The sequence below is a fragment of the Notolabrus celidotus genome, chromosome 14 (genome assembly GCF_009762535.1).
Source record: "Notolabrus celidotus isolate fNotCel1 chromosome 14, fNotCel1.pri, whole genome shotgun sequence".
In the NCBI taxonomy this organism is placed as follows: Eukaryota; Metazoa; Chordata; class Actinopteri; order Labriformes; family Labridae; genus Notolabrus; species Notolabrus celidotus.
Genome location: NC_048285.1, coordinates 21,840,698 through 21,868,695, shown reverse-complemented (window position 1 = coordinate 21,868,695; position 27,998 = coordinate 21,840,698). Strand labels below are relative to the sequence as shown.

The 27,998-nt window shown below is 39.4% G+C and overlaps 1 protein-coding gene across 1 annotated transcript in view; it reads right to left on the bottom strand.

The window, feature by feature from the left end:
* LOC117824825 (protein jagged-1b) overlaps positions 1-27,998 on the bottom strand; it is a 54,668-nt gene that overhangs the window by 15,655 nt on the left and 11,015 nt on the right. The window contains exons 3-4 of the mRNA XM_034700297.1: positions 6,015-6,072; positions 11-259 (exon numbers count right to left, since the gene is read on the bottom strand). Of these exons, the coding sequence (XP_034556188.1) occupies positions 11-259; positions 6,015-6,072 (307 nt within the window). The remainder of the gene's footprint in view (positions 1-10; positions 260-6,014; positions 6,073-27,998) is intronic.

Here is a 27,998-nt window from a genome sequence, read left to right as displayed (position 1 = left end):
TATCTCTTACCCTCTTCGCACTCTGGTCCAGTCCAGCCCTCCATGCAGACTTTGGAGCCGCTGGGGTCGCAGTTGAAGTGACCGAAGAAGTCGTTGCGGGCCCTGCAGAACTTGTTGCAGAAAGGACCGTAGTAGTTCGAGTCACAGCGGAAGCGAAGCCGATACTCCATGCTGAGAGCGCGCCCGTGGTGTCTGTACGTCTGCCACTGCTCCCCAGGGTTCAACATGGAGGAGAGGAGGACTCGCTCAATCATCTGACCTGTGGAGGATGGAGGGAAGACACTCTTTCAGACATTTTGACTTTTGTCTTTAAGATCCACTGTCTTTAAGGCCACTTGAGTAAAACATCTATATTTTTAGCTGCTTAATTATCACAGACTAGTCACTAACTGAGATTGGGTTTTTAAAAGCCTTCTGATGCTGGAGGAAACACTTGAGAGAATCTTTAACTAGAGCTACAGAGCAAAACAAGAGACCACAACACCAAAAAAAAAGAAATGAAACATGCTAAAAATGGATGTTCAGAAGCCTTTTTTAATTATCAAACTTTGTCTGTCTGATTAGCTGTTTGTATAAATATATCAACAGTCAACAGTATAGCTTGAAACTTCAGCTACTCTTACCAAACGCAGGTCTTTTTAAATAGCTTTCAAGAAATGTCTTTGTGTAACGACAACATGTTCAGGAAATGTGAGCAAAGCTTGGATCATGACAATCAAATGAGATTATGTGGTATAAAAAGCCCTGATTTACACTTTCAAGTGTTTCACTGTTTGGGTCTGGCTAAGTGAGCTTCTCTAACTCTCTCTCTCATCCTTTAATCAGCCCAGTATTTCTTAAGTGCATCCTTCAAGATCAGACCACTTGACCAAAAAGCAAGCATGTGCAGAGAGTGAGCATAAAAACAACTCCACTATTAGTTCTGATGAGACAAGAGCGGACCCTAAAAAAAGAGGGTCTGGGGTCTGCAGAGAAGAGAGAGAGCAGCATGAACAGCAGAGAGGACCAGACAAGGCCTCGGGGCAGTGGCTGCTGCTCCTGACCCCCGGAGGGGATTTCCCAGAGGCACTGGCAGCCCCAACTCGCTCATAATCTCCTCTGACAGGGTATTAACACACACAAAGAACCCAGAATATGTGTGTGTGTATATGTCAGAATATTTGTGTGTCCCAATGTATGTGATTGTGGTGAGGATAAAGGGGAAGATTGTGAGATAGTAACCTAGAAAAGGAAGTCTTGTTGGAGGTATGTCAGCAATAGATAGAGAGAGGTCGTACAGTGTATAAGTGTGTGTGTGTGTATGTGTGTGTGTGAGACAGACAGACGCACACAGAACCAAAGAGGAAGGGAGACAGCTATTAGTGCACATACACATAACAAACTGCCTGATGGAGAGATGAGATCACTGGTTTTACACAAAGGAATGAAAACAGGGGCACATATCGGCCAGTGTGAGTCTATGTGTGTCTGTGTGTGTGTGTGTGTGTGTGTGTGTGTGTGTGTGTGTGTGTTCTTGCCAGTGTGTGTCTCTATCTGTGTGAGTGAGTATTTTGAAAGCATAGTAAGAACCGAGTGGACACGCAATGCAATGCCATCCAGTTTCTTCACTTCATGTTCTCTACCTTTATTCGCATCTGAAAGTCAATTTTTACAAACGTACATCAGGCGTCTGCAGTGCATTGTGGGTTTTTCATTATCATTATGACTCTAGCATGTCAAAGGGCTAATTTCATCATCACTATTCCTCTGCTAGATGAAAAGAGCATCAGTAGAGAGGTAAGTGGAGAAAAATAACCGGATTAGCAGGCAGCACAGCAGGGAAGGTGTATAACAGAGTTTGATTTCCTCTCTGATGTGATTAGATGATACAGCACGATAACAAGCGAGCAAGAGTGAGTAGAAGGAGAGAGAGCGATGGAGAATATCAGACGACAGAGGCAACAAGAAGCCCTGAGCTGTGTCTTCAAGAAAAGCAAACAACAGCTAAGCAGGAGTCACACAGGGATTGTTTCTGCAGGTGGCAAACACACTTAAATCTCTCTCTGGCCTCTGGTGATTGTCCCCTACTGATGCGTTCGAGCTGTGAATTGCTCGCTCCTTGACAGTGGTTGAGAAAACACTGCAGGAGAGAAGAAACCCTCTTTGTGATTTGCTATTTCAACATCACCTGAATGGACAAATCAATTCAGTAGACCTATGGAAAGCAAAAGATCAACTGGATACTCTTTTTCCTCTCACATATAAGTGTGAGGAAAAGTTTTTGTTTTTAATGTGGTCCTACTGATGGGTGTAATGTATCCCACTGTGTCTAGACCTTTGTCTTGAATCTTAAAAACAAGCCAGTCTAGATTATAACACTTCTATTATTGAACTTCCCTTTCTCTCCAGCGGTGGTGGCAGTCTTGTGGCTGTGAGTTCTTAGTCAATACAGTTTAAATGTGATTGAACACAGCAGCAAATCTGCACCCAAAAACGACCCCATAAATATGAGAACAAGGGGGGGAGCACAGACAAAATGAAACCGCTGCAATTTAACATAATTTTGGTTTATTACAACACTGATCTGGTGCAGTTAAAAATAACCTGTTTGGAGTTTTAAGCCATCAAAAGTGCAAGTTTTATGAGTGGGTGCACTCTTTTTTAAATATCCTGTGCCCACTGGCATGCACTTGCATTGTTGTGCATGGTAGATGACTATTCCTAGCAATGCAGAACTTCAAAACCTTCCAAAAAATTATCTCTGTAAGCCTTTGAGGTCAAGAAAACCCACTTGAAAGCTCCTATGATAAGTTTTAGCTGGTTATGAAACAGGCTGATATCCACTTTGATAACTCTTATGACCTCCAAAAGCAAATGAGACCATCAGCATAAGGATTGATTATTTCTACACAGCCGTTTTTTTTTTAAACTGCTGCAAGGGATAGGTTTCACAAGTGATGAACTGCATGCTGCCTATACAGCATCCAGGGCATAGACTCTCAATGACGGATACCTTTATCTGGTAAAAGAAAGAAGATTTTTTGTTACACATGTATGGGCCAAAGAGAAGAGATACTGCTTTTTGCACAGGAGGAGCTAAAATCAGGTCCATCGCAAGTTATTCACAGGAGCTTTAACAAACTTGTGAAAATGCAAAAGTGCACGATGCATTTTTAGTTCAAAACAAGTATTCTGTTCTTATCAATTCCTCAACATTTCTCTGAAACTTCTTCAAATCTGATTTCCCACTGACAGGATTGTCTATGATTTAATACTCTCAGTTTACAACTTTTGCCTCTTCCAAAAAAAAAAACTATCCACCCTATTCTCAGGGGTGCTACTGCTACCAATGGAAGTTGTTTTGAAAGAAATTCACCTTCAATTTTGAGGAAACCGCTTTATTTATTAACAGATGTCCAGCTACATTCACTCTTATATTTTCTGACATGTCCTTGCACAGTTCTGGTAACTTTTGTGCCTATCGTGGCTATACTGATAAACAGACAAACCGAAATGTGTGGCTTGGGCAGCAGCATTTGAACATTATTATTTTATCTTATTATTATTATTCTCACCATTATCATTTGAATCATTGCTTTAACATATATTTATCTTATTTATTTATTTATTTATCTATTTATTTCTTGTATTCACCTGATCTTGTTAACGCTACCTTATTTTTTACTTTTCTTTCCACTTTTAATTATTTTATTAATTTTACAGTATTTTATTTATAATCATGCCTTTTATGCCTTTACCATTGCTGTTGTTTTCTGTCTCTCTGTTATTCTGTGAAGCACTTTGGGCTGCATGTTTTTATGTATGAAAGGTGCTATATAAATAAAGTTGAGTTGAGTTGAGTTGAGATGAGCGGTAGACAGAAAGGATTGCTCCTGTGATAAATGGTAAAGTTTCCCTTGCTACCAACGAGAAGTCCAAAAGGACGTGGCTGGCATCACTGTTGATTTTACAGTTTATAATGTAATATCAAGGCTATTTATGGCACAGCGTGCAGGGTAGCATGAACGAAAAACATTACAACTATCTGTGTGGAGAAAAAAAATATTCCCTAAAGCAGTTAAAACAAGGCCAGGTGTCCTTAGAAGCTGGAATACATGTACACATAACCAAATAGCCTTAGCAACGCATTGTAACCATTTTAAGCTACAGCTGTGATATTCATGTCATATAACCATGAACTGTATTGTAATAAAGTTCTATAGCTTGAAGAGAATTAGATGGATTTTAATACTATGTAAAGACTGATACACATCAGAGCTTTACAGGCTGTGGTTCTTTGCTGTCTATAGCAACAGAGCAAATAAAGTAGATAAAGTAGCCATAAATTTAATAAACTGGAATTATCCTTCAAGACGAAGGTATGCCCCTGCAAGTTAACACAAGCTACATTTCATTTAATCAAAACTCAGTGAATGTCATACTGTCAGTGCTCGAAGGACATCATATTTTCTCACTGATTCCAAGGACTGTTTCAGAAAGTACGGTCGGGCTCGGTAATCCCTCCTGATTAGCGGCAGGGCCTGATAAGTCTATTCAGACTGCTACAGGACGGCCATGTTTGGGCTGAGCTAAGCTGAATGGCTTTAGACCCAATGTAAGGGCTGTCAGAGGCTCAGGTGGAAATGACAGATAATGCAAACAAGATGTAAGAGCAGCGCTGGAGGGCATAGGGAAGGAGGGACGGAGGAGGACAGGAGACAAGAACACTGAAGGAGACGCAGCTCTGGTGAGCTCCCAGTTTTCTCATTATCTCGGACATCTTTTGGATATGACTGGGGATGGTGGGATGAAAGAGAAGACTGTGGTATGACAGGAATGAGGAAGGCAAGGGAACATCTGTCTTCTGTGTGTGTGTGTGTGTGTGTGTGTGTGTGTGTGTGTGTGTGTGTCTGTGTGTGCGTATGCGTGTGTGCATGTGTGATGTGCTTTTTATAGCATGCAGCTCAGATTCTCTGTCATGGAGCTTTTCCTGATTATGAGGAGAAACATAAAGGAGACGAGCAGGAAATTAAAGGGTCTGGATAAAAAACCTTCTGGCCTTGAAATGAAGACACAAGGGATATTTTCACATTGTTTCACATTGTTGAACTCGTAAACAAGCATGAATTGTCTGCCTCCAGGCTAATGTTGCTTGTTGTAACCTAAACTTACAGCTAGATACGATAGATGTGTTTTTCTTGGAAAAACAATTGGAAGAAGAGATTCATGCCACAACCCAGTAACAACATATTTGGTTAAAGATAAGTAAAGACATGAATCTTACAGTCTGACATCTGTTTAACCATGGAAAAGTTATGCAATAAAATGCTTAATGTTAAAAAACATGAAAATCCAGGAAACTACTGAACTGTGGAAAAACAAACTGTGCCACAACTAGCTGGCTTTAGCTCCCAAGAGGGCAGTCAGAGCTAATCTCAGCCTCAGTCTTAAGCTTGAGAAATTAATTCTGATGCTCTGCTATCTTAGCAGTGGAGAATAGTAAAACCATAAAACTGGAAAATATATTAGCAACCACTAGTTGTGATTAAAGCTGATATTAGTTAACCATGCATCTTGCTACTTCAAGCTAGCTGTAGTGCAAGGTTGAAGTTGGCTTTAGCTATATTAAACCTATTTTTTGCCTTATTTCTACTTAAATGTAAAATAACTTTAATTTTTCCACATCTTAGTTGAGTTTATTGGATTATATTTTTTTCAAGAAGTTACCTAATTAGTATTAAAATGTGAACACCATCTACTCATGCTACAAGCTAATAAACAAAAACAAACAACAAAGGTTGTCTGGTGAGAAAATCCTCCGATTAGGTTGAAAACTTAAACTTATGTTACACACTCGGGCTAAGCAGCCTTCAAACTTCCACAAAAGAAGACCAGCATTTCATCTAAGAGGAGATACGATTAAATCATCAACGCACAACTTTGTCTCTCTTCCTTTGGCATCCTACTCTTAAGATTTCCGTGCCACTACTGGTAAATCAGAGACGAAAATGTTATCACATTTACTGCAGCCTCACCTGACTCTGACGTGCCGTTGTCGAAGTCCAGAGCCTCCAACACCAGAGAGAAGGATTTCTATGAGGGAAAACACAGAGAAAACACTCATCAAACATAAGCAAAAAAAGGTTTTCTGTATCACATCAGACAACAACACTTAATTCTGCCCATCTATACAGCTTCATCTATTAACTCACTCTTATCATGTGTGTTTGTATCTTGTTCTACTGTTGAGTTCTAACATGTTTTAGTTGGTACATGTTCCTGGTAATGAGGCTACATGTGGGCTCTACAGTGGGCTCGATTTCAACTTCTTTCAGACCTATACTCAAATAGTCTAGGACGACCTTTTTCACGAACAATAACATCTCCATATGCGAAGCCTGATTGACAGGTCCATCATCATACATAACTTACCCAAACCCATTCTCTGCATGCCAAGAGCACATTATTTTGAAAGTCTTTGTGCAAGATGACGTTGGATTGACCAGCAATGCAAAAAAGAGGAAAGTAAGCAAATGTATGCAAATAGGGTGAAATTCACCTGGTGGTTGCATCGAAATTTAACAAATAACTGACAACAAAAGTGAAGCAGTGGTGCATCACAACACTTAGTCTCTATTGCAATGGATTTCTTTGTGTCGACAAATCTTGTGAGCTTTATTCAGTTAGCCTTCATCGTGACAAATATAAAAGGGAAAAAAAGCAGGTTGTTGTGGGATTGCAGGTTGCTTATTTCCACATAATTACCAAAAAATAGCTTGTCAGCTTTGATAGTATCAAGCTAGGAGTGACGGAGATCATGCCCACTTGTTGGTTTCTAATTACCTCCCTGATGGTGTTTTTTTCATCAACATAGATGAGGTAATTTCTGAAAAATCAAAGTAGCGCTGGTTGTAAATTTCAATGTGTTAAGACATTAATAAAGATGAGATACTGGTGTTTGATAGTCTCAGGCATCTTCTGCTGTTGGCAAGTTAAACTGGCAGGCATTACATAATTAAATATATAAATAAAAAGTAGTACAGAGCAGGTAGCCTGGCAGCCTGGTACATGCAGTGTTTTCTTATTTCCTCCAAAAAGTGCCAAAAATGTATGACCTTTGTAAAAACACATGAGTTCTGTATATTTAAGAACATGTCCTTCATACATAACTCAGAAGTGGATTCAAGCAAAACATTTTCAAAAATTATGGCGGAAGATTTTTTTAAAATCAAAAATAAGTAAAAGCAGGAATCATTCTGCACAAATCACACCACCTCAAGTATGCATCATTTATTCCGAATTATTCTCAAGGAAAATGCACAAGTGTAAGCAAGCAACTTTGGACTCATTAAGCTTCTGAAATTGTTGGACTATTTGATCATTCAGTCTTTCACAGTGTGGTGAACCTCTTCCCAGCTTTATTTCTAAAAGACTCAGCCTCTCCGTAATACTCTTTTATACCCAGCTATGTTACTAACCTGTTGCAAATCAACCTCATTAGCTGTGTTTTCATACTCATCTAAGTGCCTTTTTTAAGCATTACAACTTTTTCAGTGTTTTGTCATCCCTGTCCTACTGTTTTTGAAATGTTGAGCACTAGTATGCCAAGGTGCAACACTTGAGTAAATGTACCTATTCCAACACAATAGAGAGTGTGTTTCTTTCATCGCCTCAAGACTTTGTAAAAAAGGACATGCATCAGAGGTGATTCACTGCCCAAACAAGTCAAGACTGCAGATTGTTGCTGAATCAAGAAAACCTCAACCTGCAGTCATCCAAAGAGAGCCAGAGAGAACTGGCAGCACGGTGTGGGAGGACATCCAAAAACTCCCGTCCAATTTACTGAACACACACTCAGACCAGGTGTTTTGCTTTATTGTGCTTTATCTTAATGTCCTCAGAGTCTTCTTGGCCTGCACTGCAGCACACACGTTAATCCCGGATAGAGTTTTGGAAGTTTTTTGCTTGTAAATCTTAATATTTCATTAAAATTCAGAGCCTTGTGTAAAGATAAAGTCAGCCTGTATTAAGCTGTGCTGCAGTACACAGGCAGGGGACTCTGCAAAAGCTGGACATCTTCAAATGGTGACTTTGACTGTACAAAGATATCACACTCTGGAGAGATAACAGACGACAGGTGTTTCTCATGCATTAGTTCATCTTATAGACCAGTAATGAATAATTCAGACCAACACTTTCCCCTACAACTCTCTCTCCATCCATCCTTTTCTCCCTCAGCGAAACAAACCACCAGCGCCTGTCATGCAAATGTTCCCACCCTGAGTATTGAGGGTAAGGTTTCTCTTCCTAAAGGGCTGCATGGATGTGTAGTCACGGCTTCTGTGAGAGCCTAAAGAGGGGGGAGGAGAAGGGGAGGTGCTGGTTGAGGTAGGCATAGAAATAGGAAGCAGGTGATGAGCACAGGAGGTGAGCGAGGTGTGAAGGACAGGAGTGGTGGATTCAGATGGAGGTTAAGGGCAGGAGGTCAAAGCTTTAGCTAGGGGAAAAAAACAGAGATGGAGGAGAGAAGATAAAGGGCTGTAGTGAAGGTACAAAATGTTAGGGGGAGTGAAAATTGGTGTGTCAGAAAATACTGAGTCAGGAGTTTGGTTCAAGTGGAGGCACATTCACTGTATCTGTGCTCCAACAGATGGGAGAAAAGGGTGAGGAGAGGAGGAGGTAAGGACTGAAAATAGAGGGCTAGGAATTCAGGATAATTACATGGAGAGTATGTTAAGAAAAAGGGCAAAGAAAGGTAGAACTCTGGCAGCTGTGGAGGGATAACGACTTGTAGGACTCCTGGAGTTTGTCAGATTTTCAGATGTATGATGGAGACAGAGAGGTCAGAGGAACAAAGAGATGATGGCTTGGGAAAGATCACAGGAGAGTACCAAAAAGGAGGAAGTGATGAGATAAGAAAAAAAGATAGTGAGGGGGAGTGTAGAAAACCCACTCACACACAGAGACACAGTGTGTAGAAGTCATGGCGCTAATGAGATGTGCTGGCTTGCAGAGGGCGAGCAGCCAGTTCATTAAGACCAGCAGACAGCAGGTAGCTCAGAGCCGGACCAGCTGGACTCATTAAGCCTCAGCTTAAAACTCAAACCTGAAGTTATGTTGAGTATTCATCATTTACATTTTTACACGGTTAAACCTTACAGATGATTAAGATCACATTAGATCTGTAAAGAATCATTACTCTAATTAGTTTTTAGATACACTGTATGGATCATATGCTGTATTTAGAGAGCTAGTGTCTGAAATGTTAAAAGGATTGCATTGTTTTACAATGTGCAGAAACAGTTATTGGGCACAGGTACAAGTCTATGTTTATGAATTCATAATGTAAATTTTGTATATGTGTACACTTCATTCCATCTTTACTTTTAATCAAGACAAAGTGCCTTATGAAGAATGGTAGTACTTCTCCTAAAAAACTTAAAAAAAAATCTTATTTGCAGTTTTTTTTTTTAGATGAAGTTCATATAATTCAAACACGGTATAATACATGGAGAAAGTCTCCCTCACCCATGGTGTCTTGAGAGAAGTTTTGTAGCCCAACAATGATGGGTGTCATATTAGAAATGCTAACTCAACCTAACTTTCACAGAGGTGGAGCGCACCCTCCTGTCCATCAACTCACCACGCCCCTGATCATGAAAAGGTATGTACAATGCTTAGCTGAATTATTATCAAAACTAATGAGTTGAGAAAAAATTAAAAACCCTTAAGTGTGTATAAATAATGAAATGATTCATACAGACTGAAATCTGTTTTGTTTTTTTACCTGGATCTGAAAATGTGTACGTGTATGTGTTTAAAAATTGCCATTTTAACAAGGGTGTTGATGGGGATTCATTGTTTTTTGGAGTCAGCCTCAAGCGGACATTTGAGGAACTGCAGTTTATTTCACTACCGCTTTGGCTTAATTTTACAATACAGAAGGCTGTCGCTTTCTTTTAGTGCAACAATATATCAATAGAATAGTCCAGTGACAAAAGGAAAACTATTAAAGAAAGGAAGGAAACAAATTAAAATTTCTGCTACATAATTTACATTTTCATACTTTTTTATAATCTTCATTCAAACCTTTAAGCATTACTTGCAAAGAATTGTAAAACTTAAGTGTGTCAGTTCCCTTTTAAAAATCATTGTGCTTCACTGGCTTAGAATATGTTTTAAATGTAAATTTAAATCTAAAAAGCTGTAACTTAGCGTAGATGATGTACAGATAAAAGTGTTTTTCCTCAGTGCAGTGGGGTTAATGTCTTAAGTAGCATGAAATAGTTATACTGAAGTAAAGTAGAAGTACCTCAAAATAGAATCAGAATTGGGGTTTGTTCACACAATCAGTAATTTAGTTTTGGTGTGTGTGTGTGTGTGTGTGTGCCATTAAAGCTAAGATTAAAATAGGAGATATAGTAAACAGCAGTTCTACTACTGTCAAGAAAACTGGAGGCAAGTATAATAAACACAAGATACCAAAAAAAAAAAAACCTCATATGCACAACATATGAGAGATGTATGTTTTGTATAGGAATGTGAAGATGTTGCCAAGTGAGTGAGCAAAAGTTTACTGCATAAAATAAAGAATGAAACTGTGAAGTCCACCACTTGAGTAAACTAATCCTCTTAGCTGCTCTTCAGCAGCAGTATGATAGACGTCCAGAGAATAAAATACAGCTTGAGTTGAAGTGACTTCAGGATCAGGCCTGTTATGATGAACTGTCCACTTCTACAAAATGCCCACACAGCATTACCTCAGGGCTGGCCGCCTCACAGACCTCTTAGCCTTATCATCTTTCCAATCGGCCTCCCTCTCCCCTCCCTCTTTCCTCACCCTTCCTTCCATCCACTGTATGCACCTCTCCGTCTTACCTCCCACACCCTATGCCAGCTGTGAGTCTGTTTCTTCTCATTCACCTTTTCACCCACAAGTGCTCACAGCCAGGTAAGACATGATACAGTCATCGATACAGGAAGGGAGGATCTGTGGAAAGCTCTGCTACAAAAGGCTGAGGGTCCTGTGCGGCGTGCCAGGAAGGGTCAAACCAACCATAGTTACCGAGTTAAAAAATCACAATAACAGGCAGAGATGAAACACTGATAAAAACATGTTTGTTTTAGAAATCAAGACAATCATCCTATTAAATACCCTTCCTGAAATCCTGTCCAAAACACACAGACACACACACTTACAAATGGTTACCATAGTGATTTTTTTGCAATCCCAAAGTCTGTGGCTTCATTAGGGGCTAGGTGGAGGCAGCGTGACCTCACACTATTTTTCAGAAAAAACAACAACACGCACAGGGAGGAAAATCACACAGTAAACATCTCAAAGACAAAGCTGGTAATATCACAAAGTGCTGATATTTTCACCCCGTTCAGTCACAAACAACATCAGACATCTGAGTGTTATTTCTGCCATTTGTGGAGATAATGGCCAAAGTGATGACAGCGGGGAAATGACATAATGGGAAAAGAGAGTGTGTAGTTTTGAGTGTGTGTGTGTGTGTGCGTGTGTGTGTGTGTGTGTGTGTGTGTGTGTGTGTGTGTGTGTGTGTGTGTGTGTGTGTGTGTGTGTGTGTGTGCGTGTGTGTTGAGTTATCATTGTAGAGGAGTTGGCCTGACAAAGGATAATGGTCAATCTCAAAACAGTTATAAGAAATAAAATATGACAAAAGTATCATTTTGTCTTCTCTTCAATTTAAGAAATAAAATTATCTTTGACTTTGTCCTCCCAATGAAAAATCTTACATTTTTTTGATATGTTCAATTTTAAACATAAAGCCACGTGTAAAAGAAAATTTAGCTTCTAAGGATGCTTACAAAAAAAACTAAGCATTCTAAAAAGCTGTGGTGTCAGGATGGTGAGAAATCAATCAGGAGCATTTACACTGCAAAGCAATCTTCTCTTTTGAAATGGCTCCCAAAGCAGATCTGAATTTGTCTCTCCCGCTGCTTGATGGGCAAACTGTTTGCATATCTATTTGCAAGTATCAAATCTTAGGAAACAAAGGAGCCCGTGTGAAACCTTCTAAATGAATTCCATGAATAAAAAACACATATTTAACTTGCAGATAAACTTTCCACTGACTGGTTTTACACACAAAAAAACAAGAGAGAGTACGAACAAAATTAGTTAATCAATCAATTATACACTAAGAACTAAGGGCCATATTTTAACAATCTAAAGCTCACGGACTAAAGCGTATTAAGTGAGTTAGGACCTGCTCAACTACATTTTGCTAATCTAGCAGCGCACAATGTGAGCACTAAGAGAGGCGCAGGGTGCAAAGAGGTTGGATTAATTCCCTTGATTATTCAAAGGTGTGTTTTGGGCGTAACATGAATCAAACCAATCAGTGTGTCATCTCTCATTCCCTTTAAGAGCCAGGGGCATTAGCAGGCAGGCATGTTATGATTTACACAACTGATTTCAGCCTTTCTTTGTAAATACACAAGACTCTAGCCGGCACATGGGTAACTGTGAAAGTCACACCAGTGCATGGATTAACATTATACCAAGGTGTGGAGGTCTGTAGTTCTTGGTCTGTGCAGGGCTGATGTGTGTGAGGAGAAATCAGTGAGGGTGTCCTTATCTTCTGGTATCCGAGGATTGGCTCCAAAGCAGTATCATAAAGATGTAAGTGGATGAGGGACAAAAATCTTGCTCTCTTTGCCAATAAAAGCACTCTCTCACTGTATCAGCAAATACACTGATACTTCCTCATGAGTGTGAGCTCGTCTGCACGCCTCCGTATGTGTGTAAGAAGCAGAGGAGCATGCTTTGTGAACTCTTATGCCCATCCTACTATCTCACTAATTTGCCATCTAAATAGCAGGAAAGTACTGTATTTGTCTAAGGCACAGACATTTTACTGTATCCCCCCTGAGATAGAAACGCACCATCCTTGCGTCTAAATACACCTCATTTTAAAGCCAATACAGCCATGGGGGGACGCATGGGCTAATTTTTTACACAACATTGGTACTGGGCATTAAATGAGGATGACATTAGGAGGAAAATAATTTACACTTGTACTGTACAGTGCTTTTCCCTGGGTGTATGATATGGCCTTAAAAGTTAATTTAGTGTTTAAATAAGCCTTACAATTATGAATCATTAAAGCCTCTCTACCATTAGGGAACTCTTCTTTCATTTTGTCCTCTAACTAATGAGTACAACTCAGCATTTCCACAGAACATACTTTGACTTGGAATTAATGGAATTAATAACATCACTGATGTCTGTTCCAGTAATTGATGCACTGCAGTGCAGAGATTTGTAATTACTTAATTAGTTGCACCTGAGTTTGATAACTTAATACATGTTCTGTGAAAAGGGTCGTATGCCAGTTTTCTGCTCTGTGTGCCATTGCCATCTTGTGTTACATATTCTCTGCTTTAGAGACGAGTGGAGGAGTAGGTATACAAAAAATGAAGCTGCTTCTTTTGGCACATTGTTGTCTTATCTTACATAAACCTCAGTAAGGACAACAGGATTCAGCTTTGAGGGTCATGTTTCACTGCATCTTAGTTTGTTTGACAGTTTAGAGGAAAAAATAAACACAAACTGAAGGAAACACTGGCTCTCTAAAAATACTCTAAGTATGATTTTGAGCACTAAGATTAAGGTAGTGATTGTAATGGGTCTGATTCATGCTGAGCTGTAGCAGGACTCAACAGATGAGAAAACACATTTTAAAGTGTACAAGCAGATATTTAATTCTTCTACATCCTCTCAATTAAAACCACCTCCAATCTACAGCAGCATGGAGTAATTTTTCTGCAGGATGTGATTGACATCTCTGTGAGTTCAGGTCAGCTCGCTCTCTGATTGCCCCTCATGACATGTGCAGATGGTCTGAGCCTGGAATGGCTGATGGTTTTCCGGCCAAAAAACAAGACAACATCCAAACAAGAGAATTAGCTCTGATTATAAATTGTCCGTTCCCTCGGGCTGTGTGCTGTCTGCTCGTCTGGCCCCGTCCCTTCTCTCCAGCCTCGCACCAGGCCAACAGCGATAAAGCTCGGGATTACAGGGAGCTATGCAAATTCAAACCACTGTGCAGACATTTGTGAAAGCATGCCAAATTTAATTAAATGAAGGTTTACAAACATCAAGCTAGGTTACTATCCTTCAAAACTCCTCAGCCTGACCCCTCCCTACCCCCCATATGGGTGCCCCTCTTTGCACCCCTGCCATGCCTCCCTCCCTCCCTCACTCCCTCCCTCTCTCCCACTCTCTCCCTCTCAGACATGGGCAGGGTAGGATATCCCGACAAAGCCAGGCTGTACAAACACAGCTCTACGACAGGAAGAACTCCCAGCCCTGAGAGAGGAATTTCCCCTCCGAGCTCACACACTAATACGCACACTCACACGCACACCTGCATGCACACGCAGTTTAGACACAGACACACACGTGCACATACACACACACACACACACACACACACACACACACACACACACACACACACACACACACACACACACACACACTAAGGCATACAATATTGCTGAGAGGAGGTCTCTATTTTTCCATATACAATGCTTTCAGTCAGTCAGAAAATATTGGTCTATCAACTACAATGGAGATTGTGGAAGAAGAAATGTGTCATTTGTCAATTTTGGCATTTTAATGTTGTGCTTTAATCATCAAACAATGCTGCTGTCTACCTATGAAGCACTGAAATGGACTAACTGGTCAAGCTTTATTCTGACGGTCTGAATCGTTTCTTTGATTTCTGACTTACTATAAGGTACAGTTAGGCAGAGCCTCCAGTGTTACTTGAATTTTAAAAACCACAAAAACATTTCTCTCGAACACTCTTTCATTAGCTATGTTAAATTTGCTAGCAAACAGTTGCTTATTTACTCCAGGCTGAGTTATGACGCCAATGTCCAAGTGCTGAAAAATGTAGCCCCAGTGGCAGCTTGAGGCTGCCTTCAAAACAATCAATCCTCATCTGGCCCCAGACTTCAACCCAGACATAAACATGTTTACAGACCTTGGTACAAAAAACTGCTCTCTACTCGTGACAATTGTTCGGGGGTTGAACCTTGACATTACTCATCCATTACATTAAGCCTTACAGTTGAGCCAAATTAGGGCTGTAGTTGCTTTGAGTGTCAGGTGAATACTATTGACTGTATGTATATATTGAGGACCTGCCTTCATCTCCTCCCATTGTAAAAAGTGAAGCCAAAACACTGCTCTGTTCGGCGCTGACATATTATTTTGGTGACAAATTTAGAGCTGAGGCATGACCAAAGCGATCTAGTCGAGCTACATAATTGACGTCGTGGCCCTTCCTAATAAGCACACTTTGAATTTACCTATAAAACTTCAAAGATCCTTCAGGTGGATACAGTTTACAGCAGAACAGATTCTTGTGCTGATTTGACGTGGACAGTCACACCAATGGAAAGTTCATGGAATCTTGTGTTAGTGTGTGTGATACATTTCCCTTATCTACTCCACTACAAGCAGGAGCCCTCATTTGTCATCAGAGCTGTCAATCAAAACATCATTACATCAAATAACTAATAAGGGCTGAACTTTTAAGAAAAATGAAGACTTGCACTTAAATCAGAATGATGAAAACTGTCATGGCAGACATCATGTTTGATGAAAACGTACCCGACTTGCATTTAAATTTTCTGGTTAGTTCCATCTGTTATAATGGAGGAGGCAGGCTTTTAATACCTATACTGCAGCTAGTCGCCAGGGGGAGCACTTAATGTTTTGACATCATTTCTGGGGAGCCATCATTACACCCATCTTTACATGCAGTCTACAGTGAACATTTTTTGTTTCATTAATGTCAATAAACACTATTTTAGTCACACTACTTGACCTCTCAACCTGATCCTGTTTTTCATGCTTTTTTTTGAGGAGAACTGCAGATATATCAGACAAATGAAATGTTTTTCTGTGGTTTATTGTACTCGCTGGCTGTCTTTGTTCAAAAATGTTCAGTCTGTTATGTAATTTTCCAATCAGCTCTCTACCAGGTCATTAATCAGCCAGGGGCACAGACTGTTACCTTTGATTACTTGATGTTTGCCAGGTTATCACGACAGGGATATACCCTTTTAACCAAATACAGTCACTACTGGCTAATATGCTGATCTCCAGGCTTCAGAAAGACAGTGGACAAACCAATGGGTGCTGTCAATGTGTCCAAATGTTTATACAGCCTATGGTATGTACTCGTCCAGCAGTAAGGTAACAACATGAATATTTATTTGGAGAACTGCTTCCATTTAGCTAATGTCTGTCTTTGAGTGCTGGGCAGAGAGTGTCAGGTGGGCTTTTAGAGAGAACTCTCTGAAAACACCTGGCTGCTGCATCTAAAAACTACAGCATGTGAGCAGTGAGAGGGAAACTAACAGTTAAAGTGGAGATTCAGATGAGAACTCAAGGTCTGTTCATCACTACAGGCAAAGTCTCTGACACGTCTCACATTGACGTCCCATGTCTCAAATTGTTGTGTCATATTTTTGTTTCTTAATAGAAATATCAATCATAACAGCTTTGAATTGAAAATGATCATTCATTAGACTTTGTTGTTAGAATTCAGTGAATACAGACGCCTGCAGGCTAATTTCATATTGTTGACTCTTCAGCTGACCTGCTGTGCGAGTAATTAACTGGAATTAATTTACTGGAGGTTTGCCAAACAAACACAGTGGCTATAGTTATTATGATAAGAAACAAATTACAAAGACGCTATTTGGAGTTAAATAAATTATAAATTAATCAGACCCTTCTTCAAACTGTCACTGAAAAAATTATAATTACTAGTCAAGTCCAGAATATATATAATAACTTGTATTATTATATTAATTAAATTAATTAATAATATTATATTAAATTAAATTTACTCGTTGTGGGACAAATAGAGGCTTATCTTATCTTATACATAATTTAAGATTGTGTCATCAAAAGAATCATGAGTTATATGACTGATAACAATTTGTCTCTAATTTCTTCCATGAACTGAAACTTTTGAACTCAATTCCAATTTTCTAGATAAATATATGATGAGAAGATGTCCAGATATCCAGGAGGCTTGGTTTAAACCTATAGATTTTTATTTTTATTTAATGATCAGATAATTATTCATAGAATAAGAATTGATCAATTTTACCATGGGTGGCCCCTCATCTCTGGAGACCAGCTCTTAAACAACAAGATCTGGTTACGTGAAAGGATGGTACCTCAAAACCAACATGGCAAGACATGGAGCTGACTGAAACACTGACAAACTTCAAGGCACAAACTCTAAAGACAAAGATGAGCTGGACAAAAGCAAGGCAATATGCAAGATGTCCAACATGGAGGTCAAATATTGCGTAAATACTTCAAATCTCTGAAACCATTTAGTGAGGCATCACCCTGATATACAATCTGCAAAAGCATACAATCTGAAACAAATCTCAATGGAAAAGGCATTCACATTTAAGTTAAAATTCAGCTCTGTCTGCCTAAAAATAACTCCATGCTATTGCAACTTTCATATCCTAGGATATACTGAACAAACTATGTGTTTGCAAACATTTGAGTGGGGTTGCCATTCCCAAAACAGTGTGCAGAGGTGAAACACAGCTATAGCTACAAAGCCCAAGGCTTGTTCTGACAGTGTATCATGCCTCAGTGCAAAAACAGAACTCAAAGGAACTGACATGAAAGGCTATAACAATTTACATTTACACAGTAGATATACTGTATGTCTACATTTATTCTTCTGCAACACTTCCATAACCGTTGAAGTGAATAGATGGGGCATAACATTTGGCCAGTGAACAACAGTGAACATAGAAATGTATGTACTTATATATAAATACTGTTTATAATTCACAGAATGAATGTAGGCCTTCCACAGATTGGTGGTAAGTATGAAGTAAAAAGCTTTCCTGGTTGATATTTGAAGGTAAAGGGAAATTTATATCAATCTACATTTGTTTTATAACTCTGTACTGACTGAGTGGTTTTATTGAGCCATCAGAAAATCTATTTGGCTCTATAGAAAGCCAATCAGTGAAATTCTAACATATACCAAATGCACTGAAGCTTTTATGCACATCATATATATCAGTGCACTCAGACAGCACAAGCAGGGGACTAATAGAATTTTTCATATTCTTTGTGTTGCTGATGGAAAAATTAATTTTGCAAGTGTTTCATAGAACTTTCAATATTCATAATCTCCAGCTAAACATGCTTTTTTTTTCACACACCTGCCAATTTGTGCCCTTAACATCAGAGAGCTGAAGTAATTACAAACCTGCACATGCACAAACACAAACTCACATATACACACAAACATGCAAACAGTTGCTATGACAGCGGCTGTGCCAAAGCCGGATTGGATGGCCAACACCTCACCTGCACTACAAATTAGTAACCACAGTAACAATGGCATTACTATTCCAGTGGCAGAGCTGACATCATTGTTGGTACATACGGTAAATATGATGAAACCATGGTGTCAGCTCTGTGTTGTTTGTGACAGGCAATAAAGAAAAGAGTGAGAGGTCAAAAAGCTGAAATAATGAAACATTTTAGATTGATTTCCACTCCACTGAGTAAAAAAGTAAAATGTTATCTGGGCACTGATCCTCCCCATGGACACTCAATCTTAACAGCTTTGTGACATACATGATTTCTTGCGAACAGTAGCTAGTCCACAGGAGAGCCACAGACATGATGCTAGGGTGAGTAATAAGCACATTTTCAGTAGTCTTTGTGGATTTTATCCCAGGTCGGCCATCTCCCTGCCCTCAGGTTAAAAACACACCTACACACACACTGAGTACTGGATGTGGAATTAGACCCCCAGTGTGCAGCCGCCAACCCCACCCTGCTCCCATGACCTCATCTCTATAATTAAATGTCTCTGTTCTCGCATTCTCTCCATCTTCAGTGTTTTTCTTTCATTCTTGATATAATTAGTGCTAGACTTCACCTTCCTCTCTTTGCTCTGACACACTTTCCATTTCCCCATCATCACCGCCACTCTTATCTGGTCTGTGCCATCCTTCTTCAAACTCAGAACCTAGATAGTTTACTCAGGAATACATGAATGTAAAAATCTTCCATGACATTCTCTGAATACCAAATCCTATGTAAGTAAAAGTGGATTGGGGTTATTGACACAATGCACTTTGCTCTGCTGTGATAGCCACTGGGATTCATTATCTTGAGCCCAAATATCATATTATTAATTCTGATGCATTGATGTGTAAGCTATTTTTCACTGTTGCAGCTGGTGTATGGCGACCAAGTTTAACATCTACGTAAAGTGTTCAGAAGGATGTCTGTGTGGAGGTTATCAGCCATTCAGGTCATGGTAGTTCAAAGGTCTAAACACAAGGGCGCTGGACTTGATTGAAGGACCGAGCTTAAAATCTAAGATTATTTGGGCTTTATGGATATAATAATTAGATATCTGTTGCTATAAGAAGCTGTTAACTAAACCGAAGGAGAAATCTAGTTGATTCGTCCAGTGGTATCTAACCTTACAGTCTGACGCCCTGTAGGGTACAAAAATTGTAAGAAGTCATGAGATGATTTATTGAAAAAGAAAAAAAGTAGTGATGGAATTTAATTTCTCTATTTTATATAATTTTTCCTTTCCTGTGTCCCGGTTCTTCAAAAAATGTGTCATATCTTTGGATCTGAAAACTTTAAGGACCTGTGTCCACTAATGGCTTTATTTTTTGCCCTGGCAGCGCTCACAACTCCAATTTCAGAGCCCCTTTTATTCTGCTGGTTACGAATATTACCCTGGGCACTTCTGCTTCCCTTCATTGTGACTGTTAAGACTGTTTTGCTATGCATGCTACATGTTTACCACTAAAAATGCTGATCTGCATTGGCTTGGCTCAGAAAGTAGGTGCTGCCAGCACAAAAAAAACGCTTTTGGTTGACACAGGCCCTAAGGCAGTCGCTATTGTCACCAGGCTGTAGAAGGTCCCCTTATCTTGACAAAGTACTTATCTTAACACAAACCATAATCCATCCACTGTCCCTACTACTTATCCCCTTTCAGGATAGCTGGAGTTAATCCCCACTGTCATTTGGTAAAAGGTGGGGCACAGAATAGTCACCAAACCATTCACATTCATATCTACATGCAATTAAGAGTAACCAATTAACCTAGCAAACATGTCTCTGGACTGCAGGAGGAAGCCTGATGCACAGAGGGAACACACAAACTTTACAAAGTAAGGTCACAGGAGAGATTCAAACTTTCTTGCTGTGAGGTGATAGAGCTAACCACTGCGCCTTTGAATCATAATCATTCCATCATCAAACAATCCCTTAAACTTAACCAAGCTGTTCTGGTGCCAAAACATTTAACTGTAGTGTTGCCACATCAAAAAGGGAGTTACTTCTAGTCTAAGAAAAATAATGTTAATGATGAAAAAGCCTCAACGTGTCAATCTTGTTGGTTGTATGAGTAGTGTAAAAAAGGAGTCAGTCTTTCATGGGGCTTAACTTGATAGAAGTATAGCTTGAACTTGATTACCAGATTTTTTTTTTTAACAATGTGTTAACCAAAATTTTTAAATTACATTATTTCACTCTGAAAAGTTGAGAGGTATACATAAAAAAGTAGCACATTATGAGAATATTCAAGTAAAGTAACTCACAGACCGTCCCCCCCTCTCTCTCTTTCTATGTGAGTCACATTCCTGCAGGGTTAATTGGCTTACACTGAACTATGCAGCCACTTCAAACAACAGAGGCCTCTTGACACGATGAGGCCTCATCCTCCATGTCGCCCTGCCCCATCTCCATCCTGCCCCCCCACTTCATCAACCCTTACCTCCTGCTGTTCCTGACTCTCTCTGCCCCCCACCCAAAACACCTGCGGGCCTCACACTGACATCATCTCCTGACTCTCACTTCCCTCAGTCTCGCCTCCACAGCGCTGACATCAACATCAACCATTTGCTCTTTCTACTACCCTCCCCCCCCTCCCAATTCCTCCTTCACTCATGACCCTCCTCACAATTCAGACCGAATGCCCTTGCCCCCTACAACGCCCCCTTTCCTCATCTTCGACTTCCACAGGAAATTACCTTGTCTAGCCGCTTCACATTCACCACTGCTTTTTCAGAAAGAGACGTTACGACTAAAGAGAACAAGACTGGGAGTGGTCTGTCTGTCCAGAGTAATGTGGGTAAACAGTGTGTTTGTCTCATTGCTCAAGTCTACAAAAACAAGTTGCCACATATATTTTTAGAAAAAGTGGAAAGCTTACAGTGTGATTAGACAAAAACATATTAAAAGATGGAAAAATTATCCATCTTTTCATGAAATATCTCCTTCATAGGCACTGCCTCATTAAGAGATCTGGTCTTGAAATTCCACCAGAATATATCTGCCTTGGAAAAAAAGGTGGTGCATAAATTTACTATGACCTTTCCAGAGCTGCCATCACAGCCAAACTTGGCGTTTTTCGGTTGGTGTGTGATCATTGCAGAGAATATCAAAGAACAACATTGAAAAGATGCTATAACAGGATTTCATACACCAGTGGAAGACTGTTACTATGTACATCTACTCAAATAATGTTCTTAAGTACAAGTACTTTCATTCGGTATTTACATTTCATGCTTTGAACTTCTTATCCACTAAAGCATAAATGGAAGAACTTTTCACTCAAAGTATTTTAGTTACAAGTTTTAATCATCACAGCAAAAAGGAAAAAAAGTTCCTCACCGCTGATTTAAGATATGACAGCTTGCACCTTTAAAGTACTGATGAAGGACTAATACTGTCAGGAAGTTTCCAGCTTATAGGTAAGCAAAACCCCAAAAGAATGAGAATGCCACACAATTTCAAATTGGGTCTTAAATTAAAGAGCAGCTAAGGAAATTAAAAATGAATGCCATTATGTTCTGCTTGTTGCCTGTTTTTATTCACCAATTCTAATAGGAGGATAGGTGTTGTTGACATCATGCAATTTCCTCCATGGCAGCTTCTTTCATGTACTTCAGCACATGTAAGTGCAAAGTTCTACATCCACACACAAAGCCTAACAGAGTAACATTTGTGTTATAAATGACAGGCAGCTAACATGTGCTACAAGGTTTAGTTCTTGTTAATCTCACTAAATCTCACTAAATCTTCAAAAGATGCAGGTAGGTATGAATTACATCAGCTAGACTGAGGCAGAGCTGTTTAAGACTGATCCTAGACTACTTGCAGACTCCCTGCTGACTTCACTGGAACTCAATGCAGTCTTAATGAGTATGCAACTCTATAGACTTCGAACAAAAAAGTATATACAAAAAATATATATACTGATGCATTGAACTGGTTATATTTCTTAAGTGCAATAGAAACATTACAGAAATTGGCAAGAAGAAATGTTCAAAAGCAAACAAGACCATCAGCCAACCACAAGATTGATTGTTTCCATATATGACTTTCACTGCCATGACATAACCATGAGAGAGAAAGTCGGAGAAGACTATCAGAAGCACACTGAAGAAACACCTCTTTTACCTCTTAATGGCAAACAATTATAGTTAGAGATATGACTGACTGTTAAAAGAACAATGGATGATCAAGAAACCCTACCTATTCGTGCAAAGGACTAAATCTAGAGCAGATAACACAAACCACTTTGTCAATAGGAAGCACCAAAATAATTACAAACCAAAAGTTAATTGTAAGAAAAGCAGATCCTACCTTTATTAGCACAACGTCATTAGCTGTGCTGATAGCTCGCAGCTCACGTCATATTGTACTTTGAAGTAGCTCTAAACAGGTTTCACTTTAACACAAACAGCTAACGTGGCTCACTGCTGTCAGTTTAGACCAACAGATTGAGAAGCTCTACACAAAATAGCATGGATACTTTGAAAAAATGTCCAGAAAATCTCCTTATTTAATTAAACAGTATGTTACCCCTCTGTTTCAAAACATGGATTCATGGATATCCATGATTCATGGGTCACCTGGAATTAGATAAACTCCAAAGAATCACATCCCTGATTTACATGATGACATATCTCAAAGAGGGATGCACATCAATATCAAAATGTCATTGGATGATCATGGCTCTGAAACTATATATCTGTATCTAAACTGAATGAACAATTCTGTTGATATTACAGGACGATAAAATGCTGACATAATCCCTGCTGCTGTCTAATTCAGATGATCTAATCCCATCCTCTAGACACACAGTGGGTGAAGGTATGCGCCTTAAACAATGTTACAATGTATCCTGGCTAAAGGAGTTTTCATACTCCTCCAAGCATAAGTGTACTTTTGAAAAGCTTTGTGAACCTGCCAATGTACTGTCACAACAAGATTATGCATAACAACGTATTAATTCCACCACAGCGGAGCTCGATGTTCACTGCAATTAGGGGGGGACGAATATTGGCATGTTGCAAAAACAGCATCAGCACCTTGCTAAATGAGTTGGAAAACATTGGGACATTGTCAGAGCAGCCATTACTGTGTACACCTACTTCTGTTGATTTTTTTATAGTGGGGTTGACAGCAAATACTTTACTTTGGTAAACTGCATACCATACGAAATACAAGCTGGATATTTAGACAAGATATGTAAACATCACGCTGTTTAGGCCGCTAGTTGGATAAATAGATCAATCAATCTGATCCATTAATTAACTGTTTTTCTCTAATCTGTCAGATAAAAGTGAAAATTACTACACCAAGCCAAAAGGTCACTGATTTTTTATAAGGATTATGTCATGATGTGTGTTTAGTATACGGTAGGTTGGATAGATAAGATTATTGATTCATGACGGGACGACAGACCAGAGAAAGAAAAGCATTATGGGACAAAGTTAAAATCATAAACATAACATGTTTCCCAATGTGATGACTCAAAATGTTTGTGGTTGCTCCCGTTGAGCTTCGTCAACACAAGTAACCACAGAGAGGAGAGGGAGGATTTATGATAAACTGGTCTGTAACTCTGCCTGCTCTGTGTAATCCACAGAGACGAGATGTGACTGAAGGGCAGCTACACTGAGAACAAAAGGTTTATAATGGCTGATTTAAACTGAAGAGAGAGAGAGAGAGAGAGAGAGAGAGAGAGAGAGAGAGAGAGAGAGAGAGCGAGAGAGAGAGAGAGAGAGAGAGAGAGAGAGGGTGGGTGGGTGAGAGATGTTGAGGAAGGACACAGAGGAGGTATGAGGGGAGTAGGAAAAAGATCAATGGCAACGACAGGAAACTATTTGCTCTAATCACACCTGTGTATCCGTCTATTTACCTGCACTCAATGAAAAACAATGACATCCGCAGACTGTATTTTCACAGTGATCATGTTAATTAAGCTTTAGCTGCCTCTTTCTCATCTAACGAAGAGACTCCCACTTTTAAATCCAATTTGCACACAAATGAAATCATTAAAACAAGCTTCCCTTGAGACGTTTACCCCCGAGTTATTAACTTATCTCTAAAACCACAAGCCCCAGATCCCGCTGGAATTAACCTGCTTTGTGTTTTCTGTGTGTTTTTGTCGTGAGTCTTTAGAAAAAGAAGGTTATAAAGAGTAAATTGTGTGTGTATGTGTATGTGTGTGTGTGTGTGTGTGAGCAAGCCTGCAGGTCTGTGTGAACAAATGATACAACAGTATCAGCATACATGCAGGTATGCAGGGCTGCGTAGGTGAGTCAATTAGGGGACAAAAGAGAGGAGAGCACAAACGCCGGGAAGAGAGAGAGTGAAAGACAGACTTGGGAAAGAAAGAAAGCTCCAACTATGCTGCTCTCCTTTCGTTTCCCTTCACTGACTTCCCCCTGTTTCGGCTCCCACACAGCAGGAATGCATTGGTTACAACGGGTGTGTGTGTGTGTGTGTGTGTGTGTGTGTGTGTGTGTGTGTGTGTGTGTGTGTGTGTGTGAGAGAGAGAGAGAGAGAGAGACAGAGAGAGAGGGGTGGGGGGTGGGGATGGGGTCTTTATACAGGGTGTCTTCTGGTAAGTTTCATTAATGGAGACAATTAGAAACCACGGCTGTCAAGCGGTTAATTATTTTACTGCTGTTTGCAATTTATTGCAGGATTAGTTAACTAACGATTAATTGTGAATTAATCTAACTTTTTATCACTTCTTAATGTTCCTTAAAGGGATATTTTTTAAGTTTCCCATACTCTTATCAACATGAAGGTGTTCAAATGTGCTTGCTTAATGCTTATGTATGTATTTCATTATTGCAACAATCCAAAACAATGACAAATACTGTCCAGAAAATTCTCCAGATTAACCTCAAAGGTACTGCATGCTCCAATAACATGCTGTAAATATAAGATGGCAAACTGAAGCCCAACATCAGGAACAGACTACTGACCTGAATGTAACATAACTTAGTAACACTAACACAATAAATTGTCCAACTTAACATGTTTAAAGTTAAAAAGCAAATAAAAATTAGGCCTACATCTACACTATCGCCTGTCTTTAAACCTGAAATACATTTTTGAGTTTCAAACATTTCACATAGGAAACAATATCACATCATATGTTTGTTTTTCTAGATTTTGTTTTGAGTCTTATAATATTGTTACCCGTTCTGATCTTGTTTCCTCTTGTCTCTTTCTTTGCTTGTGTTGTTCTTGTTCTCGTCGCTACGTCGCTTTGGATAAAAGCGTTGCTTTGGATACAAGCGTCTGCTAAATGACGTTTTAACATTGTAACATTGTAATATCTTGAGTTCAGTCTTATGATACAATTTTTTTTAACTTGGAGCCATATGCCACATTTCAAGTGTCTAGAATTTGTATCAGTTGAAAGATCAAAATACCCATCAAAACATACAATTTTAATACGACACAAACAACACTCTTTAAAACGACTCAGATTTTACAAAAGCAAAGAATTCAAATTAAACTTTTGTCATGATTCCCCTTATTTATCTAGTTACCAAATGGAAGGAGAAGAACCCCTCAGTCAATAACAACTGCGCCAAGTTACTGAACCATATACAGTAAGTAAAAATGAATCCCCACCCTCAGCCACCTATACAGCCTTCAAGTCCTCTTGCCCTGGTTGCTCCAGTGTTGACTATCTTACAATAAATAATGAATGAATTAAATGGGTCATTTTAAGTTTCTGTATCAGAGATAGATGAATAACAGTAGAGTAAACAGAGACACGTAAAGACTTCAGCAGCTACACCGGAACATATTTGCATGACGGCCACACTTTGCATGCTGAACCTGATGCCCTGAGAACAAGCTGCCTGAAAAGAATTTCACTGAGTGAGAAGTGCTTTTTTCACCTTGATGCATGCTTACTGACCAAATGACAAACAAACAACAACATAGTGTCTCAATGTCACTTCTGAGCCTTGCACTTTGGTTAAGATTTTATACACTGGTGTTCTTACTTATCTGCTTGTAACATGTCAACCATCACCACAACACAATAAAAGTGAAAGGAATGTCAACTGTGGTGCTCAGAGCATGAAAGATTGCACTTCAGATACTCAGATACAACAAGGTGTCTCTTCAGTAAGAATGATGATTACTCTTCACAAGGAAAACTGTTGAACTGTCTGAAAGCTGAGCTGAAGCCAACATGTACTAACTACATATGATAGAACCAGCATTGAAGCATTTTATTTCACAATTTAAAAATAGGTACTTGTACAACCATTTGATTGTGAACAGTTTTGGGTGCTCATGCCACGCTCAGGAAATGATCCTGCTTTTTTATGTGTTATTTTTAGATTTCTTTAGCAAAACACAATATTGGCTTATGATTCAGGTTGCAGATTCAACAACAAAAAAAGATCAAATGAGTACCACCTCAGCTTTTGTTCAGTGTTGCATTTCTGGACATAAAAATGAATGCAGTACATTTGTCTCTCTTTTTTAGCTCTGTTTTGGGTCTCCACCATTCCCAGTGGGCAGCATATAGCTCATTATTGCTGCTTAAACCTCCACTTGCAAGTCTCAAACCTAGTCAACCAGTTATTCGGGGCGAAACAGAGAGCAAACATGATGCTGCTGGAAACAACCCTAAAGAGAGTCGGTGAAATTGAACCAAAACGGTTAAGTTACTGATTGTAAGAGTAAAGCTGGCAGACGCAATACTCCATTGAACCGAGGGGAACAACAACATCCAGTGATATCTTTAAATTGTGGCATAGGTGTTCAACCATTTCAATGACTAGAGTACTTCTTCAGCTGGATTAAAAATTACATTTAAAGAAACTATCCTCTGGTTACATTATGTGTCTTTAAAATTAGGAAACCTCAACCTCTCTAAATTTAGAATACATAACTTGATACAATGCTTAACTTTTAAAATAAGAACCAGAGTATTTCAGTTATCATTCTTATTGGCTGATATTCTGAACATCAGACAAAAGTTCCATATCTATCGACTGTATTTGCCTTTTTCATGCTGTGAACTCTCTGTATAAACTGGCATCAGACTCAGCATGCGATAGCCAACACAAATATATTAGAGTCATATCTATGCAAACACACAAGAAACAGTCACCAGGAATGACAAGTGACAAGCCAACAGGAACAAAGTTGGTGCACCCGTCTGTTCACACACTCTCAGCTTGATATGTGAGTCTTTCCCAGGATCAGTCAGTGATGGCCTCTGGCAGTGAACCTGACCATGAATGAGTTTTAACACTTGACATGAGGATTATAAACTGCGGGGACTTCATGCTAACCGTATTTCTATAGCACCTATCACATCGCCATTAGTCACATGTCGTTTTGACAAAAGAGCAGGTCTTAACCGGACGTGATGAACTACTTCTGAGTGTCAAAAGGTCAGAAAGAACTCATATTTTAATCCCAAATTGTCTGATGAATAGCATTACACTGCATCTATTGGAAAGGCACATCAAATAAACCGTAACTAGTGTATTCTTCACTTCTGTGAAATACACAGATAACTGAATAGTCTCTCTTGGCAGTTCTCTCTGTTTCCCATCGTCATCCAAACAGAACCAACAGTGAAACCACCACAAATGGCCTCGCA